Source organism: Stigmatopora nigra, chromosome 2, assembly GCF_051989575.1.
Source record: "Stigmatopora nigra isolate UIUO_SnigA chromosome 2, RoL_Snig_1.1, whole genome shotgun sequence".
NCBI classification, from domain to species: domain Eukaryota; kingdom Metazoa; phylum Chordata; class Actinopteri; order Syngnathiformes; family Syngnathidae; genus Stigmatopora; species Stigmatopora nigra.
In genome coordinates, this window is record NC_135509.1 from 14,583,918 (window position 1) to 14,601,771 (window position 17,854).

At 41.1% G+C, this 17,854-nt stretch overlaps 2 protein-coding genes across 4 annotated transcripts in view; one reads left to right on the plus strand and one right to left on the minus strand.

Moving 5' to 3' along the window:
* The window catches only part of LOC144211700 (uncharacterized), a 99,345-nt gene extending 88,349 nt beyond the window's left edge, over positions 1 to 10,996 (plus strand). For both annotated transcript variants that reach the window (XM_077739125.1, XM_077739133.1), the window contains exon 7: positions 10,931 to 10,996. In XM_077739125.1, the coding sequence (XP_077595251.1) occupies positions 10,931 to 10,967 (37 nt within the window). In that variant the 3' untranslated portion in view covers positions 10,968 to 10,996. The remainder of the gene's footprint in view (positions 1 to 10,930) is intronic.
* Positions 1 to 17,854, minus strand: part of LOC144211672 (filamin-C-like) — a 30,952-nt gene that overhangs the window by 10,731 nt on the left and 2,367 nt on the right. For both annotated transcript variants that reach the window (XM_077739092.1, XM_077739084.1), the window contains exons 2-24: positions 14,445 to 14,693; positions 12,187 to 12,284; positions 10,920 to 11,070; positions 10,417 to 10,535; positions 10,269 to 10,346; positions 10,015 to 10,177; positions 9,596 to 9,796; positions 8,629 to 8,766; positions 8,362 to 8,488; positions 8,138 to 8,274; positions 7,648 to 7,841; positions 7,462 to 7,575; positions 7,145 to 7,288; positions 6,577 to 6,700; positions 6,187 to 6,347; positions 6,002 to 6,092; positions 5,281 to 5,450; positions 5,087 to 5,204; positions 4,160 to 4,422; positions 3,222 to 3,819; positions 2,104 to 2,277; positions 785 to 947; positions 3 to 331 (exon numbers count right to left, since the gene is read on the minus strand). In XM_077739092.1, coding sequence (XP_077595218.1) covers positions 3 to 331; positions 785 to 947; positions 2,104 to 2,277; positions 3,222 to 3,819; positions 4,160 to 4,422; positions 5,087 to 5,204; positions 5,281 to 5,450; positions 6,002 to 6,092; positions 6,187 to 6,347; positions 6,577 to 6,700; positions 7,145 to 7,288; positions 7,462 to 7,575; positions 7,648 to 7,841; positions 8,138 to 8,274; positions 8,362 to 8,488; positions 8,629 to 8,766; positions 9,596 to 9,796; positions 10,015 to 10,177; positions 10,269 to 10,346; positions 10,417 to 10,535; positions 10,920 to 11,070; positions 12,187 to 12,284; positions 14,445 to 14,693 — 4,104 coding nt within the window. The remainder of the gene's footprint in view (positions 1 to 2; positions 332 to 784; positions 948 to 2,103; positions 2,278 to 3,221; positions 3,820 to 4,159; positions 4,423 to 5,086; positions 5,205 to 5,280; positions 5,451 to 6,001; positions 6,093 to 6,186; positions 6,348 to 6,576; positions 6,701 to 7,144; positions 7,289 to 7,461; positions 7,576 to 7,647; positions 7,842 to 8,137; positions 8,275 to 8,361; positions 8,489 to 8,628; positions 8,767 to 9,595; positions 9,797 to 10,014; positions 10,178 to 10,268; positions 10,347 to 10,416; positions 10,536 to 10,919; positions 11,071 to 12,186; positions 12,285 to 14,444; positions 14,694 to 17,854) is intronic.

Consider the following 17,854-nt stretch of genomic DNA (forward strand, 5'->3'; position numbering starts at 1 on the left):
ACCTGTTGGCCCAAAGAGTTTGACATCTAGCCCAGCCTGTCCGGCCTTAGTGCAGTCCACAGTGAATGTTTGAGGGATGTGTGCTCTCACTCCTGAACCCAAGCCAGGACCTGAGCATTTGACCTTGCTGGGGTCAACTGGGTCCTTGACTGGCACCTTGAAGGGACTACCAGGGATAGGGTGGCCACCGTAGTTGATGTTGACGTCATAGTCACCAGGTGTGAAGGGGACATACTCCACACTGCAGCTTCCATCTTTATTGTCTTTGCATGAGATTTTGGCCTCAGAAGCGCCTTCAATGGTTAGGCCCAAGCCTCCAGTGCCAGCACCCCTAAAAACATTGAAACATGTTTATCCATTAACCCAAAGTTTTGAGACAATGTCAACTCTGCATCAAAAGTGACATAATTTATTGAAAAACACTGAATGACACCTTCAATAAACAGTCTTTCATCTTTATGACAGGTGAAATGTCATGATCATATCAGTTTTATTAGTCTGTCATAAGAACTGTTGAAATAAAGTTCAATGTAAAATGTATTTAAAAAAAATATACCAAAAGAAAATGTGCCGACCTGATTTGGACCTCTGCAATTCAATGATATGCATTCACAGCATGTTAAAATGATTTTGTAGCAGTAGTAGTAGTAGTAGTAGTAGTAATAGTAGTACTAGTAGCAGTCGATGTGGTGGTGGTAGTCATAGTAGTGTTGGGAGAGGTGACTTCGAACTCTGGACATTACCAAAGGTGACACAATTGAGTAACAATCGATTTTGTCAATACCTGGTCTCCACAGTAAAGCAGTTCGGCTTGTTGGTTATTCCTCCCTCTAGGCCAGGTCCATATGCCCTTACTCGGGTGGGATCGCATCCTTCCATCACCGACACTCGGAAGGGACTCTTGGGTGCAGGTACATCATCATAAAGTACCTCGATCAGATGCATGCCTGTACGCAAGTCCTTTGAATTAGTCATGTTTATAAGACAAAACGTGAAAAACATAGCTTTTCACGAAGGGACACCAATCGAAAAGGAAATTAAAAGAATCAAATGTACTTTATGTTCACAATTTCATGCATCTTTTTTTATTCTGTTACTGCATCATCTCTGCGCTTGGTGTTAAAAATCACTATTAATAACCCTTATCGTATTCCAACTGTATGGCAAGTGCGCTAGGAGCCTTGGGCACACATACCTGCCTGTTTAAAAGCTTCTGTTCCAGAGCAGACTATTTATAACTCAGAGCCTGCCTGGCTGCTTGCTCTCTGGCCCTCACATCATTGAAGCAGTGCATCATTCTGTATTTATACCCCTCCCCAAATCTCTCACATTGACTTTTCCCCACTCTCGCTTACCCCAGCAGTGCACTGAATCAACTCTTGGTTGTAATTGTATTTTTTTATGTTTGATGAAATCAGATATTAGGATTATTGTCAGACAAGACCGTCTTCCTGGGATCAGTGTAAACTATTGTATCTGCCTTGTAAAGAGTTCTGGATGCATAGCTTACAAGTGAGAACACATCTGACTCTTTCTGACCAAAAGTAGGCTCTCTACATTAACTTTAGATAACTTTCATGTATTTGTGCTTCCTCTCATCTATCTTAAAGGAGAAGAAACTCGTATACACATTGGAAGCTTGACTTTGACTTGGCATGAGTAAATACGAGGAGAACTAATCGACATGAATTCGGTCAAGGGGAGATCTGTGCTGTAAAAACTTGGAGTCTTTTTTTCCACCCAGTTATTTTGATACTTGGGAAGACTAGTTAGTCCACTAAAAGCTTTTGCTGGCAAAAAAATGAACGTGCAATATGTTTTATGCTGGACTGCATGGCTGCAATGTTAAACAGCACAATATCTTACTCTGGTATGGCCACAACGAAGTGTCTTGTTGTTATAGCTTGGGAAAGCACTGGGGCAGAATAGTGGAGTGTAATAGAGTGAGAAGCTTTGGACTAATGTGTTTTGACGAAAATATGGAGTGATGTTTAGGCTTGAGAAATATTGGCAGTTGGTAAATAGGCAGACACGTTTCTATTTTCGAATATTTAAAAAAGAGCAAATGGTAATAAACAAACATTTGTGTTTTTGTGCTCTCACCATCTTCAAAAGGTGTGTACTCCACTCTGTAGGTGCCATCGGCCTTGTCAGTGATGTAGCCATCTGTGGTGGTGCCTGAGGGGTTAACAATGCGAGCCTTCACGTGTTTTCCTCCAACCTTGTTTAGAGTGCGGGCATCCACGATAAAATGAGTCGTGACTTCTCTTAGGACTCCTGGGAAGAAAGCATTCCCTTAATATGGTTTGTCATTCGGTATTGAAGCCCTTTGTCAAAGCAAAAACCTTCTGCTATTGATTTTTTTATAAGCCCATCCACTGCAACACTGAATGTTTTATATTTAGCCTAATGATTTATTCCCTAGCAAAAACAAATATCTAATCAGTCATGCTGTTTTATTTCTTTTTATTACTTCATCCTTTTTCTAATGTGTATCATTAGAGTTGCACCTGAGGTGAGAGGTGGGCTACACTCTTAACTGGTAACCTGTCACTGACAGAGTATACATTCCAGTCTACACAATACTTCTGTATTAGGCAAGAGGCAAAGTTTTACCAGATCATAGTGTTATGTATAATTTACAACTCTGAGGACTATAAAAAGAAATATTGTTAGGTGCCATGCATATCAGTTGATGTGTATTTGTGTAATGGGATTAGGGTGTGGCCTATCTCAGATCATCACTCTATATGAAAGTGTGCAGAATTATTAAGCCGATTCTCCCCTTGAAAATGGGCCAAACTTAATTTAGTTGACTCAAAGTAAAAAATCGTCTTTTTAAAGGGTTGCAGAACTCTTGAACTATTTAAGATACAGGGAAATTTTCAACAAACCATCAAACGTTTTGGTTGCAAATAGTCAACAGGATAGCAGGAAAAAATGAGATGGAAAGAATCAAACATGAAGATACCAGGAACTAATATTATCTAGTGCTGCCATATTACACAACTGCGACCTACCCCAGTACTGGTATTGCCATTTGATATTAGTGATTGATGGTATTAGATGTTCAGGTTTGATATTTTAGGGAAAAAAATTGATTCAAAATCATCTTTCACACCTATTACCAATGAATATATATTTGAGAAGGTGGATGAGCTTGTAAATCAATCTAGCTCTGCACTTTTAAAATACATCAACTGTTTATTATGGTGTTTTACCTCTTGGCTCTACTCCTGGCCCGTAGACATGCACGCCGCTGGTGTCCACAGAGGGGTCCACCTGCAGAACCTTGGGGAACTGGGGGATCATGTGACCTCCATATTTGATGGTAATGGTGTGCGCGCCATGGAATGGTGGGATATATGTGACGCAGAACGTTCCCTCTGCCGTTTTCTGGATGTGCACCTCAGCCTTAGCTCCGGTGTCCGAGATAATTTCGATGCTAAGTTCGGCATCGCCAGCTCGTGTGCAGTCCACAGTGAAGGTGGCGGCCTCACCCGCCTTGGCCCTCTCCAGGCCTGGCCCACTGGCCGTGACCTTGGTGGGGTCAAAGGCTGATCGCACGGCTGCCTTGAAAGGCGACCCTGGGATGTGCTGCTCCGCGAAAAGAATGTTTATGTTGTACTCTCCAGCTTCGGTGGGCAAGTAGGCTACTGAGCATGTTCCATCGCCATTGTCTTGGCACTCAATTTTGGCCTCACAAGGACCCTCCACTGTCAGACCTAGTCCACCTGCTCCCGCTCCCTTTGTGTCAATAGTGAATGGAGCTGGTTTCCCTACAATACCACCTTGAAGTCCCGGGCCAAATGCTCGAACCTAAACACACACAAAAATCTTGTCAAGCATGAGTAAATTAGTTCATATTTTATATTTGATGAACTTCCCTATATTTTATCTAATTATGGCCTTGCTACAGAATCCTCATTCGAATTTGGGTTTTAAAGTACATAGACCATAACGCTATGTGATAGTTTCCTTTTTGGCATGAAGTAATACTTTAAAAAGTGTGTTAAAGAAAACTTTAATGGGTTCCCAGTACATTCATATGATTGCTCCATGAGGGCCCATTACGTATTATTTGGTTACTGAGGACCGCATTCTATGTGTTCAACAAACTTTACTGTAGTAGTTCAAGAGCACTTTCATGAACATTTACCTTTGAGGGATCAGCAGGCATCACAGCTTCCAACCCAAAGGGGCTCCCCATGACGGGGTTTCCGTCATAGCTGACTTCCACCTTGTACTGCCCCTCCTCCGGGGGGATGTACTTCACGTTGTGAAGGCCTTTGGCTTTGTCCGATTCCAGCTTGCACGGAATTGGTCGGCCGGTGGGTGAGGTCATTTTCACGCCTACATTGCCCTGCCCGCCGGCACCCTTTGTGTTGACTGTGAATTCTTGGTCCCGTCCTACTTCCACTTCTGGAACAAAAAATGTCATTAACCTTTAATGTGGCACTTTACTCTTTATACAATTTGCAACTGGACTTTATGTGTAAGATAACCTATTTCTACAATGATGTCACTATGTACATAGAATACATTGTCGTCTTGATCCAAACCACAGTCGGGTGATTTTACGGGGATATCACCCATACTATTGGTATTATGAATGGGGGCCAGATAAATCGGATGAAAAGAATGAATGAAGTTGTTTCGCAAATATGTTGCATGGTTGCAAATCCAGTCATGGTTTTTAGGTCTCTTAGTTACTTTTCCTTGCAATTGATATGGACAAACCCCAGGTGATGTACCAGCACCTAAGCTCAATGATGTTACATGCTGGCTCCAGAAATACTATTGGCACTGCACATCTGGTTAATTAAATAGAACTCGTGGGTGCAGAAAGATTCTAATTAATTTCCTCTTAGGTCAAACAACATTCTCAGCTGTCTGCCGGAGTTAAAATCAATTTATTTCCGTAGTTTTACGTATAATTATTTCCTTTTTCTTACTTGAAAGCTAAGATTTGGGGCTCTGTCAGTAAAATTGAATGGAATTTTGGAAGCAAATTAGGAAGAAAATAAATTACTCCACTCATGAAGCAAGTATCTGTGTTATTTCAGAGATAGCAAATTGGACTTACTGGTATCTAATCCCTCAACTTTGACTTTTCCAATATTCAGCTGTGGAGCCACTGTGATATGGAAGGGACTCTTGGGGATGGGATCTGATCCGTAAGTGACTGTGATTGCCATATTTCCCTAAAAGAGGAAATCATTATGGTGAGCAAGGTCTGCATCCAAAATCAAACACAAATGGACTTAAAAACTAGCGCACCTGTTGAAGAGCTGTGTATTTGACTGTGTAGGAGTAATCATGGTTATCGATTATCTCAAAGTCACGGATGACCTCTCCTGGGCCCGAGGCTGCGAAGCGCACTTCTGGCTTGGCTTTGCCTGCTCCTTTTGTGTAGATTGTAAAGTGGGTCGGCATGCCCACCTCCACACCTGCGATCACATGCATATTTCTTCTGTTTAACAAATGCTGCTCAGATGTACCGTTAGTATGTGGGTGGATTCAATTGCCAAACCTCAAAGTGGCAAGAGTGGTTCTTGTAATTCAACCCTTTCATGTAAATTAAGAGCCCTGCTTCTGAATTTATTATACGGTTGAAGATAGTTACTGAAAATATGCATGATTTAGAACATAAAATACTGCTCATTTGTGTAGTGATAGCCTTGAACTGTTACCTAATTTTTTTGTACAAGGCTAAAGAAGGTCCCACTGCCACATTACTACATTTTTGTTCACATGAAAGAATATCTAGTTCATTTGCAAGTTATTATGGTATTACTTAGCCCTATGATATAATATAAACAACATAACTGCAGACATCTATAATATAATGAGTTGCAACTAGCCTACTTTGACCAGATAAGAAATTTGAAGATAAAGCCTCTGTTAATTATACATTTCATAAATGTTCCTGATAAACATACTTGTGCAGTGTACTCAAATATTTGTACTTGGTTATGTTAGTTTCTCCCACAATACAAACCTGTCTTGTTGAGTCCAGGGCCTTCTGCTCTCACCTTTCCAGCATTGTGAGAGGGATCAACTTTGACTTTGAATGGACTGATGGGAATTTCCTGACAAGGAGAGCATTGAGAAAATGCATTAATATTTAGAAAAAAAAAGCTTGCTATTTTCAAAGGTGATGTTACATAACAACCCTAATCTTACCTGGTCAGCAAAGAGCACCATGATGGTGTAGCGACCTGGTCCCGGGGGAGTGTACTTGACAGTAAAGGTGTCATTGTCATTCTTGATGATGTCAAAGTCGATGTCTGCCTCGGCAGGGCCAACCACCCCTGGGGCGCACTTGATTCCTATGCTAATGTCACCTAGCAGTGCACAGCAGGAAGAATAGTTTAATAAGAATGAACTAAATTTCGAGTCTATGAATAAATAAAATGCTAAAAAGAATATTTCAAGTAGGCTTTTACTCCATTTTTTTGTTACAATTATACCAAATTATTTTCAGAATTCACAGACCTCCTTTCATTGGGACTTGGTACTTGAATTCCTTATAACTGTCATTTTTTTAACTGTCATTTTCTCATACGTGCTTACCTTGACCAGCCTCACTGCAGTCCACAGTGAAGTATGTTGGCTCGTTAGCCTTGAGGCCAGTCTTCTCCACTCCGGGTCCATAGACCTTGACCTTGTCTGGATGACAACCCTCTTTGACCTGCACCTAATGAATTCACAGTGTACTTGAGCAACCAGGGAGCGGTGACCAGGTCTTTGTTAATTGACCTTTTAATCATGACATCACACATGCAGTACTTCTAGCTGGAAGAGCATAATGTTAAACACTCTTAGGCAAACACCTATATATGATATGTAAGGCAGATATTTGATAAATGTTTGATTAACAAATCTAGATGTATGTTTCCCTCATCACATGTCAAATCAGGTTTTAATTAGGTAAAATGAAGTTGTTGATAACTTAAGGTAATAATTTTAGATAGTTCCTGTAACATTAAAATATACATCTTTACATTTAAGGTCGATGATAGCATATCACTTTTTGCTACCTAAAAGTACCATTGCTCAAACAGTATGGAAAAGGTATCCAACATTGACTTCCTAAAGTCTATTTGTATTGAGTGTCTGAGTGCAGCTGCATGTATCTTACCCTAAAGGGGCTGTTGGGCACATTTACACCACTCCAGGCGATGATGATAGTGTGCTTAATAGGCTTGGTGGGGGTGTACGTGCACAGATATGTTCCATCACCTTTGTCATTGACTTTGATGTTGATTGTGCACCCTTCGGCGTCCTAAGTGGATGCAAAAGCAAGTCAACCCCGAAACTTCTCACAAGCTGTTTACAGTGAATCCATACAAGTCTTCAATGTCAAATATTTAAGCAGCTTTATTGGGTCATTGGGGAAAGTATGTTTTTATACCATGTTTCAGGGTCTTGTAATAGAAAATGATGCTTTTGAAATACCTGGGCATAGATGGAGAGTGGACCCTTCCCAGCCATGCGGGCATCAATAGTGAATTCGGTTGGCTTGTTCACAGTAACGCCAGTTGGTTGCAGGCCCGGCCCAAAGGCTTTTACCTAAAAATTTCGATGTATCAGATAAAGACACCAATCTCTGTTTTTATGTCTTTGTTATTCTGGACTTGTTACCTTCTCTGGGAAAGTGTCATTGGCGGCAGGGAGAATGTGAGCCATGAAGGGGCTGTCCTTGATGTCCTCGTCATCACAAATTACATGGACAGCATAGTCGCCGGGTTCAGTGGGCCAATAGCGCACATCGCAGGAGCCATCACCTTTGTCGTCACACTCTATCTTAGCCTGAGAGGGTCCTTCGATGGAGAAGCCTTCACAAAAAAAGAGGGAATAACTTCAATTAGCCAATTTATGTAATGGTGAAATTGTCGCTACATCCAATGATATATGGTAACCACTCTATTTTTGATAGTGAGTGTGTCTGAGCAGGGGCTGTTGAGTACTTTTATAAGAACGTTTTCACTCAGTTGAAATGTGGGGAGGATTTTAAACTATATCCAAAAGGTTTTCTTTCTGGAGCATGTTTTCATCAATGGGTCTAGTCTTTTGTTTTCTGTCATGTATGAGAATTTGCGGTAATGTTGTCTCGATTCTGGTCCGGACTTACCCAAAGTCCCAACATCTGTGCCGATGGCTTCTACCACAAAGTCAGCAGATTTTCCCACCATCCCTGTCTTAAGACCAGGACCCCAGGCCCTCACCTTCTGGAAACCTGCTTCGGGTCCCACCTCCACTTCAAATGGACTGCAGAGATGAATTATACAAACATCTCGGCGTTATTACCTTTGTTTCATTTCTTGCGATAGCCATAATGCAGCCTTTGAGTTTTACCTGCGTGGGATGGGCTGACCTCCCCATGTGATAACGACTGTATATTTACCCGGCTTGAGAGGGTAATACTCGCATTCATACACGCCATTTCCTGTGTCTCGCACTTTTACTTGTTCCTGCGTTCCAGCTGGGAAAAACAATACAATATGGATCCTCGTCAAGACAACATATATTCTATGCATGTATGCATTTTCCTGGCCAAGAAGCTAGGACGAGAGAAGTAATCCAAATCAGGAGGAGTAAAGATGAAAAAGCTGTCTGACTCACTGGGCCCTTTGACCGTGACGCTCAATGTTCCGCTGCCAGCTCCTTTGGTGAAAACTTTGAAGTCTGCAACCTCCTTTACTCTCACGCCCTTAGGCTGAAGGCCTCTGCCCGTAGCTCTGCAGGCATTTGGATTGATGGCTAGAAGGAATACCAACAAGTATTGAGTAAGAAAGTATTTTGGTATCCAGCAAAACCTGCAGTTGGTAGCAGTGTTAGTAGCAGAATAATCAACTGGAATTGCAGACAGATGTTAGTTGCAGAATATTCAACTGGAATTCCAGACAGATTAAAAAAGTCCTGTAAATGAAAAAGATGCGGTTCACAATTACATACTGCACATTGACGTTTTAGACACATACCAAGCAGAATTTCAACAAAGATTCAGTTCGTCAGATATACAGTAAATGCTTCTATGCGCTGACAGAATGCCGGCAGATGCAAATACGTGGGGCGAGCAGCAAACAGGGCAGTTGAAAGTTGAACAAAGTAGAGAAATAGGCAAAACGGACAAATGAACATTGCATCGGTGCTTTCTTTGAATCTAATCTATCAAGCTGGCAGGCCACAAAAAGTTGGACTAAGCACTACACTGCACCATGCACCTCCAATAGTGTGAAAGCTTCCTCATGACCACATCGAGAACATTTCTTTTGATGCGGAGAGAGGGGACATTTGAGCTGAGTGCTGAGCGAAGGCTTATCCCAGTGGGCCAGATACTAACTTGGGCGAACAGGTTTTTTAGGTGGGGCCCCCTTAGTTCCAGGAGGAGTGAGCACTGACTGAGGGATTATCTGCAATGGCGCTCCTATGGGAGGAGCAACAGTAGGTGCTAGAAATGACAGATAAGAAGGGTTATGGTCTAATGTTGAAGGCCTAAAGAAATAAAACCGGGTTGAAAGGATCACCCTGGCGTATTCCTCATGTTGAGATGCACCATTGTCTGAAATAAAAGCAACACATTGCTCACCTTCTGCAATGTTGACAGGGAATGGGCTTTTGGGGATCTCTTGGCCGCCAAAGAGGACATGGATGGCGTGTGGACCCTCAGTCACAGGGCGATAGGTGCATCGGAAAACACTGTCGCCTTTGTTTTCCAAAATGATTTCCACTGTGTCATTTTTACCCTGAGGATCCACAATGACCACGCTGACGTCGCCATTGCCAGCACCTTGTTGACAGGGATGAATATTAGTCTCTGTTGGACCGTGCAGGCAGTTGTTTGTTGTGAGCTTTCAGTGGATGGAAGACCACAACTCACAGAAAATATGACCATAAGAATGCCTGATGGGCATATATCACTCACTATTACTTCATGTGTAATAAAAGTTGTAATATACTTTTCATGCTCTTATTCTCTTTCTGCAAAAAGTTAAAAGGGTTTCTCACCGGCTGTGAAGATGTCAAAATAAGTGGGTTTGTTGGCAATATTCCCAGTACGTTCTAGGCCGGGTCCCCTGGCATGCACTTTACTGGGGTCACCCATGTCCTTTGCCACATTCACTGAGTAAGGGCTCTTGTCAATGTCTTGACCAGCAAATAACACCTTAACCTGACATTTAAAGGATATAATAAAAGACAATTTTTACAAACTATCATTTGGAGAGGTCTTAATTGGACAATGAAGGCCATTTTTTCCTAACCTTGTGAAGACCTTCAACTTTGGGAATATAAGTTACTGTGTAGGTTCGGTTTTTTTCCTTGTTAGGTTTCACCTTGGCCTATAGAAAAAGAGACAAATGATTGACAGAATTCATTGAAAAATATCCTGGCTTTATATAACAGACTTACCTCTTCTTTGTGTCCCTCGGGGTCCTCCACATAGACTAGGACCTCACCACTGCCTGCTTCACTAGTATCCACAGTGAATACAGCAGGGTGAAGGACTTTGTTACCATGAGGCTCAAGACCTGCAAAAAAACAATAGCACCTTTCATGCATCTTTTTTTTACAACAGGAATGTCCACGAAAGAAGTACTTGTCCCAACACTGTTCTGATGTCAGATACCAAAAAGACTAGTACTTTGGCAAAAAAAAACCCGAGGTTTTTATGAATTCCCATAATTTATAAAGCATCCGCAGTATCCTGGTCTGCCTGAAAAGAAGATCCCCCACTAGAGGGGTTTTTCTCGAGGTTTACTATTTTTCAAAATATGGGGTCTCTGCCCTCTTGGGTGTTTAGGCCCGGAGATGTCACATTTTTTTTGTCAAGTGTAGGCATTTGTAACATTTACATTTGTAAAGGCTTTTAGACATTTTTGTAAATAAGAATGTATCTTGACTTGACTTCTCACCTGGTCCGTAGGCTTTGGCTTTGTGAGGAAAAAGCTGTTTGGGTTTGAGAGGAGCACCTGGCTTCAGCTTGGCTTTGGGGAACTGCGACAGGTAAGTCATCACAGAGTGCTCATCCACATCTGGATCCACTATCTCCTCAGGTGCAATCACCTATATTTCAAACAACACATCAACGATATATGTACAAAATCGGACAATAGATTTGAGCCCAGCACCTTTTGATATACTTTGGAGAAAGTAGTGCCTGACCCCTTCCTAATAACCATAGTGCATAGGGATTAGACAGAAAATAAACATATCTATTAGCACCTCTACTCACTCCTCTCCTACTTCTAACACTTTGTCAATCATTCACTGCCACAGAGCAATGACTCTAGCCAGATATATTTAACCCTGGTTCTGCAGGGTAAGGATTGTTGCCTTCTAGAAGTCAGCCACGAGGATTTATACTTAGCCAGACCTCTCCCACATCTCCTTAACGCTAGCGCAATGGAATCTAGTCCACCCCCCACTCCCAACCCTCAGGGCCATGACATCCACCCTCGAGCTATCTGGCCAGCGCTTATCCTTGTGGTGATTAGCTAGTGTGCAACTAAACAACCTGCACAGTGGACCGGAGAACAGCAAGGGTCATTAAAAAGGGATGGAATGGAAGAATGCAACCTTGCTCTGATTACATCGTTATTCTGAGCGACGCAGATTAGATCAATCTTTCAGAGCCTGCTTGGGAGGTGCTCAAAGGTCTTTAAAAGAGCGAAAATAAAAATCTCTGACACTGTAAAGTCTTTGATGCCACCATAAAGCATCTTCTGCTTGTAAAAACTTTCATTTTAAACAGGGACCAACTTTTAACAGGGGATAATTTGTTCTTAGTTTTCTAACGGCAGTGCATAAAAAAGCAATCTTATTTGTTCTATCCTTCCTTCTGCACAGTCTCACGTTGCTCTGATTTGCAGTGTTATTTCGCTATTCTGTATTTCCCTCAACATTTTTAGGGATGCTGTTTCACACTTAAAAAACTGTTATATGCAAGACAATATTAAGAGTTGCATGACTTCAGCCTAATGCTACAGTTTGCAAGTAAAGAAAAACAACTTCTTCTTGCTGGGCAGTGATCCCTTTAATATATCCTCAGAACTGATTTCCGAGTTAGTTGAAATTAAGTACATTTCGGTACTTCCACATTTAAGTGTTTTGGAAACACTGGTCTAGCTACACCAACCATTCCCAGCAAAATTAGATGATTATTATTGATATTCAACTCACCTGAGGCACACCCAGCCAATCATCTGCCTGCTGCATGGCTTCTCTTGCATTTTCCACTGGCTGGTTGGGGTCCCACTCAGCCCAATCAGGACACAAACCTAGCACAATGCAAACAAGCCATTAGATCAACCTGATGCACAAATGTGTGCAGGTTGGAGTTCCACTGCCAATGGCATAATGAGACTCTGCTTGGGCCAGCGCTAGCACTGCTATGGCACTTTCAGCTCCAACATCTTACATGCCGTCTGTTGGCTCTTTAAAACAAACAAGTGCGAGGAACATGCTATGGCTAGCATGCTCTGGGCAGCTAATAACTAAATTGGATTAGTGTTGATTATGGAGAGTGTCTGGCTTCAAGTTCAATGCAAGATACTATAGAAATGTGATGAATGCAGGGATACTAAATCAATTTCATATTGAAAATACTGATAAATTGAAAGTATTTGGATAATAATTAGTAGAGAACAATCCGGTTTCTACAAAGAAAAAAAATATTGATTGTGCACCTTGAAAGATGCTTTTGACTAGGTATTTAAAAAAAAACGAACTAAAATGACCAATTATAAGGCTATGTCATTTCTGAGCAGATTTATTTCCATACTTATGATAGAAATATAAATTGAAGCTGCAAATCAAATCAAAAGTAATATTCAGAACCTTGTCCTGTATTCTGCCTACAGTTCTGATTTCCACCAAGGCCTTTGAAATTTCACAGAAAATTAATAAATAAATCACAGTCAGTCCCAAGGAGACTGAATAAGTAAAATTTTACATTTAAACAGAAGTTGAATTAAATACATTAAGATATTTATAGACAGTTTAGTGGCAAGGCTGTAGAGAGTGCATTGTAAAAGCAAGGAGTCCGTTTAATTGTCTAAAAACCCAGTGGGTGCACTAAAACAGGCCTACACCAGCCTTTTTATTTTCAAAATTGATTTTATCTCAGCGTAGACGATTTAAGATGCTTTCTTTTATAGGGGTGTGCAAACGCAAACAGAGCTGCTTCATGTTGTCTCCTGTCATACAGCAAGAAAGTCAGGCTGATGAAACAACGCAACCTTGTATGGGCAGCATTGCAGCACTTAGAGATGCGTCTCCCCACACCATGTGTAAACACAGTTAAATAAGGGTTTGCACTCAACTCCATTTATGCTTCTAAAATTCACACCAGCAAGGGAACTCCTAACAGTTGGCTAGGGAAAATTTGTCATCAGCAGAGGTGGCAAAAGTACTTACGCTGTACTTAGAGGTTCTCTAATCGAAGTTGCATGCGGAGATGTGCAACTAAATCATTTTACCTAAATACTATGTTTTGACGGTATAGTAATTACTGAAAACAAGCAAATATTGGGAAATACACTACATGGTAGTACATTTTTGGGTGTTCCTGATTTAGGCCGGTCAGGGTTAGAAGGACAGTCACGTCTCTTTTCATTGACTTTAAGTACAAAGGTACACATTGCAAAATTCGGAGCAGAAAATACCTGTTATCTAATGTTCAGTCCAGAGAATTAACTATCATAATAAAATAAAACAACTCAATATTTGAATACTTTCCCCCATCCAGAGGACTGTGGATTGTTTTTCTGTGGCTTCTACACACGTCTCTGCGATATACCACGTGGATTTTTTTTCTTATTGATGCCCTGCCAAGCATGAGAAGGAAGAATGGTGGCCAAATTTGGGGGTATAGTTATAGCAGCAACAGCAGAGCAAGAGAGAACCTTGAGCCTCAGATTTGATGACAGATTCAGTCATTGCAGGACAGCTGGCTGAGACATCACATAGACATGACTAACCCTCTGAAACTACCTGCTCTCTAAAGACAGATGACACAGGCTGACGTTTAAGTGTGTGACAGATAATAAGATGGCAAGTTCTTTCTGGAAGGTGTTAAAGTTTCTAATGACCTAATGGACTCTGCTTGGCCTTGCCTTCCTAGCAACGATGAAAACTAAGAGACACCTAGTACACTAAATGGCAAGATCAGATGGGTTTCGGACCTCCGGGACATCTTTGTTGCCACAGCAACTTGTCAGATGAGTCAATGATGCGGCCGAGTTTGAAAAGGCCCAGATCCAATTTGAACACTTGCTAAAAACAGTGTGAACAGTCCTGTCTAATTAATTTAATTTCAAATTAACTTATGAATGGGCAATATCATGAACAAATGACATGGCTATTTGAATGTTGTTACCAACTTTTTTAAGGTGGACTAAATGAGCCAGCTGCTACAAATGGTACAAGTGAATATTTACCTGGAGCGCAATTGTCCACCAAAGCTCCAAGGGCTTTGCCATCCCTCCAGTCACGATTGAAGTTGTTGATGGGGAGCTGGGGCACTTTGTTCTGGATCCAACCGAGCAGACGCTGTTTGGGTGTCATCTTCTTTGTCTCTTCATCGTCCTCGTCATCCCACATTGGCATGGATATAGAATAGTGCAGGATAAGAGTCCAGATGAGACCCAGGATAAGTTTTAGATTCCCATCAACGATGGCTTTGCTATCTGCGGTGAGAGAACATCAGTAGATTTTTACACAGCTGTTTTTGCACATCTTCAGCTGAGATGGCAGAAATGCTCAGACTCTTTAGTTAAGTAAAAGTACAGACTGTGCGTTTATAAAATAGATAGTCCAGTAATAGGCTTATACTTCGGCACGGGAAAATCACTTTCTCATGTATGTAGTTCAACATGCACACTCAAAATCACATTTTTGCAGATTATTTTCCATAGCTTGCACCTTGGAAATGTTAATACATTTTTATCAAAGGTTATCATGGTTTTCTTAAAGTGCTCTTTCACACAATATTTTTATTTTAGGAGATTTGTGATTTAGAACTTAAGGGTTCTGTGTTGTTCATTTTAATACTCAGTACTTAATACTGTGTGATTATGAACTCGATAAATGTTGTGGCCAATGACACATGCATTTGTGTCAAGTGAAATCTCTTATTTCAGCCACTCTGCATGCTTGTTCACTTTCAAAATGACACACCCACTCCCCAGCATCCATGCGAAGTCATTATAACATGAATACTTGCTTCTGACAGACCAGCTTATCAACGCCCAATGAGAGCAAAATATAAGTGACTATTAAATATAAGCCGCATCTTAATGAGAATCCCTCTCTTTTCATTTGCAATCAAAAATGACCGACTTAAAAGTATTTTCAGTAAAAATTGCCTCTGAAACCTGATAAAATAGCCACAAATCTTATGAAAGTCACCTTTAAGTGATTTGCAAAAAGATACGTATCTTTTGTGTTTGTACTCTGTTACTTTCCACCACTGGTTTTCAGTGAACAAGGACTTAAGGCAAGATTTAGGAGCTACGCTGGGCATGTTTTATCAGTGTTGGAGCGCAGAGCTGACCAGGCTATTCTGAGTAGGTATATAAACAACCGTGATTGACTACCGAGGGGACAGCAATCTAATGTGTCTCCACCGCAGCTCACCCTAGCAAACCCTCCTCCCACTACAGCCCTTTTCTTCCAGACAGCTGTCTGGCAGAAGAGTCCTAACAATCTGTCATGTGCTCACAATGCTACACTGAAGACAGTGACAGCTGAGGATGTGTGCAAGTGGATCTCTCCCTGCATAAATACCGCTTGGATTTCAATTACCTTCCAAACTGGGAGCGCCAGTGTGTGATAAATCAAAGACTTGGAAATTGGCCGAATCGACGGCAAAGCGAGACACTTCATTTCCTAAAAGTTGCCTGAAGGGAAAGTTTGCCGAATGAGACGCTTTAATTTAAAGATGCCATCGCTTAACCTCAAAGATGTGCTCTACTTTTCATGTGGTCAGCAGTTTGTGGGCCTCAGGGGAGCTCATGCATTTTTTTAATCCCTTTTTGTTCTAGCGGGATTAGGTGAAGCTATTTTTTTGGTTGCTAAAAATATTATTCTATTAGGAGATGCCATTCAATTGTCAATGTTTACTGCGTCATTATGCAACTTTTTGTCTTTGCAAATTGAATCATGTACACTTATGCATAACCACGATATACCAAGGGAAGCCCTTTTGTCTTGATGGGCACCCGGATAGCAGTATGGCATACTTCAGGTGTCTTTAATCCCTAGTTTAATATGCAGAACTTTCTACAGGACATGCTCCGTTTTTCATAGATAATTTTCTGTCATTTTGCAAGCAAGTTGAAGGATATTGTACCCTATAACAAACTCTGCCCCATGAGCAAAATATTTTTGCAAAGCTCAGAAAACTCATTATTTGACAGTGCTTATCTTTGTCAATTTCTTTTGTCTGATTTAATAAGTTTTTAATTGCTTCTGATTTTTTAGTTTTTTTGTTTGTTTGTTAATTCATTCAAATGTTTGCCCTTTTTCTTTTTCTACATAACCCCCTGAAAAAAAATGGATTTTGTACGTTGATTAATTCTGGGCTTTTGTAATTCTTTTTGTCCTAGAATGACGAAGGATCATAATCAAGGTTTACACAAAAGCCCAAAAAAAAACATTTGCCCAGCACACTGTTGTTGAACATGTTGAAAAATAGCGTCTCCCTGGACATCCTAACCTATAATATGGCCCAGGGAAACCATGATAATTTTAGCTTCTTAAAATTAACCTTGGTGTTCAGTCTCCCTCTGCATCCCTGCATTTTTCAGCGTATAGACGTGATTGATAATTTTGTCAGACATTACCCCTCAGCTCAGAAATTCCGCTCACTTTATGCCCAAAATTAACCTTTATAGCCTACGGACAAGAACAAAGTGGCACTTTGTGCAGTATGTTGATGGCTGTTTTGGGCATTGATAGCCTTGGTGGGTCCTGACACTTTTTTACCTGGAAGTTTTTGTTATATTATAAAAAGAAAGTTGCCTAAGGATATTTCAGACCTTGCTCTGTGTCTACACAGCGTTGATAATTGAGGCCACTGAAGTGGTCACATTTTGAGTGGCACTGTCAGGTGTGGCAAAGGAGGTCTGTCCAGGACACGTCTGGCTTTGGCAAGCCAACTGTGAGCACAAAGAGACATCCATAAAACACTGTGGGCACACTTGTGCACCAAGCCTGCTTGTGGCTTTTTATTGCCTCTGACAGTGTGTGTGCAGATACCCAAGCTGTTAGGTCTAACATTTTTTTTTGCTTTTCTCAAAAGGCCAAACAGATTGTGTTTGTTCTTCTAACACACATGAACGTGAGCTCACTTATGACCAGAGATGCACTGTGTGAGGTCTGTCTACCTCAAGGCGTTTATGGTGATATTTTCCATGCTGCATTCAGTTCTCATACAGCCAACAAGCTACTAAAGCCTCGGAAAGTAGGAAATCCACTTAGTGCGAATCTAAATTGTAATAATTGGTCCATCAAATTGGATTTCTTGATTTTCAACTGTCTATTCTCTCAATAGTGCTGCTTTTCTTTTAGCCATACTTCTCCAGTAGATGCATGAAGATGACATCAATAAATACATAGGCATTTTTCTCTCCATGCCCTGCAAATTAGCCAGTTATAGTTGGCTGGGATAAGCCGCAGAAAACCCTGCAATGGTTGTGAGGATAGGTGGTACTGAAAAACAATGAATGGATTTTTCTGTCCTATGCTAAGTCAGTCAGAGTAAGCCTATCCCAGCTGACTCAAGGCATAAGGCAGGTACACCCTGAATTGGTGGTCAGCCAATCGCAGGGACACCCTGAATTGGTGG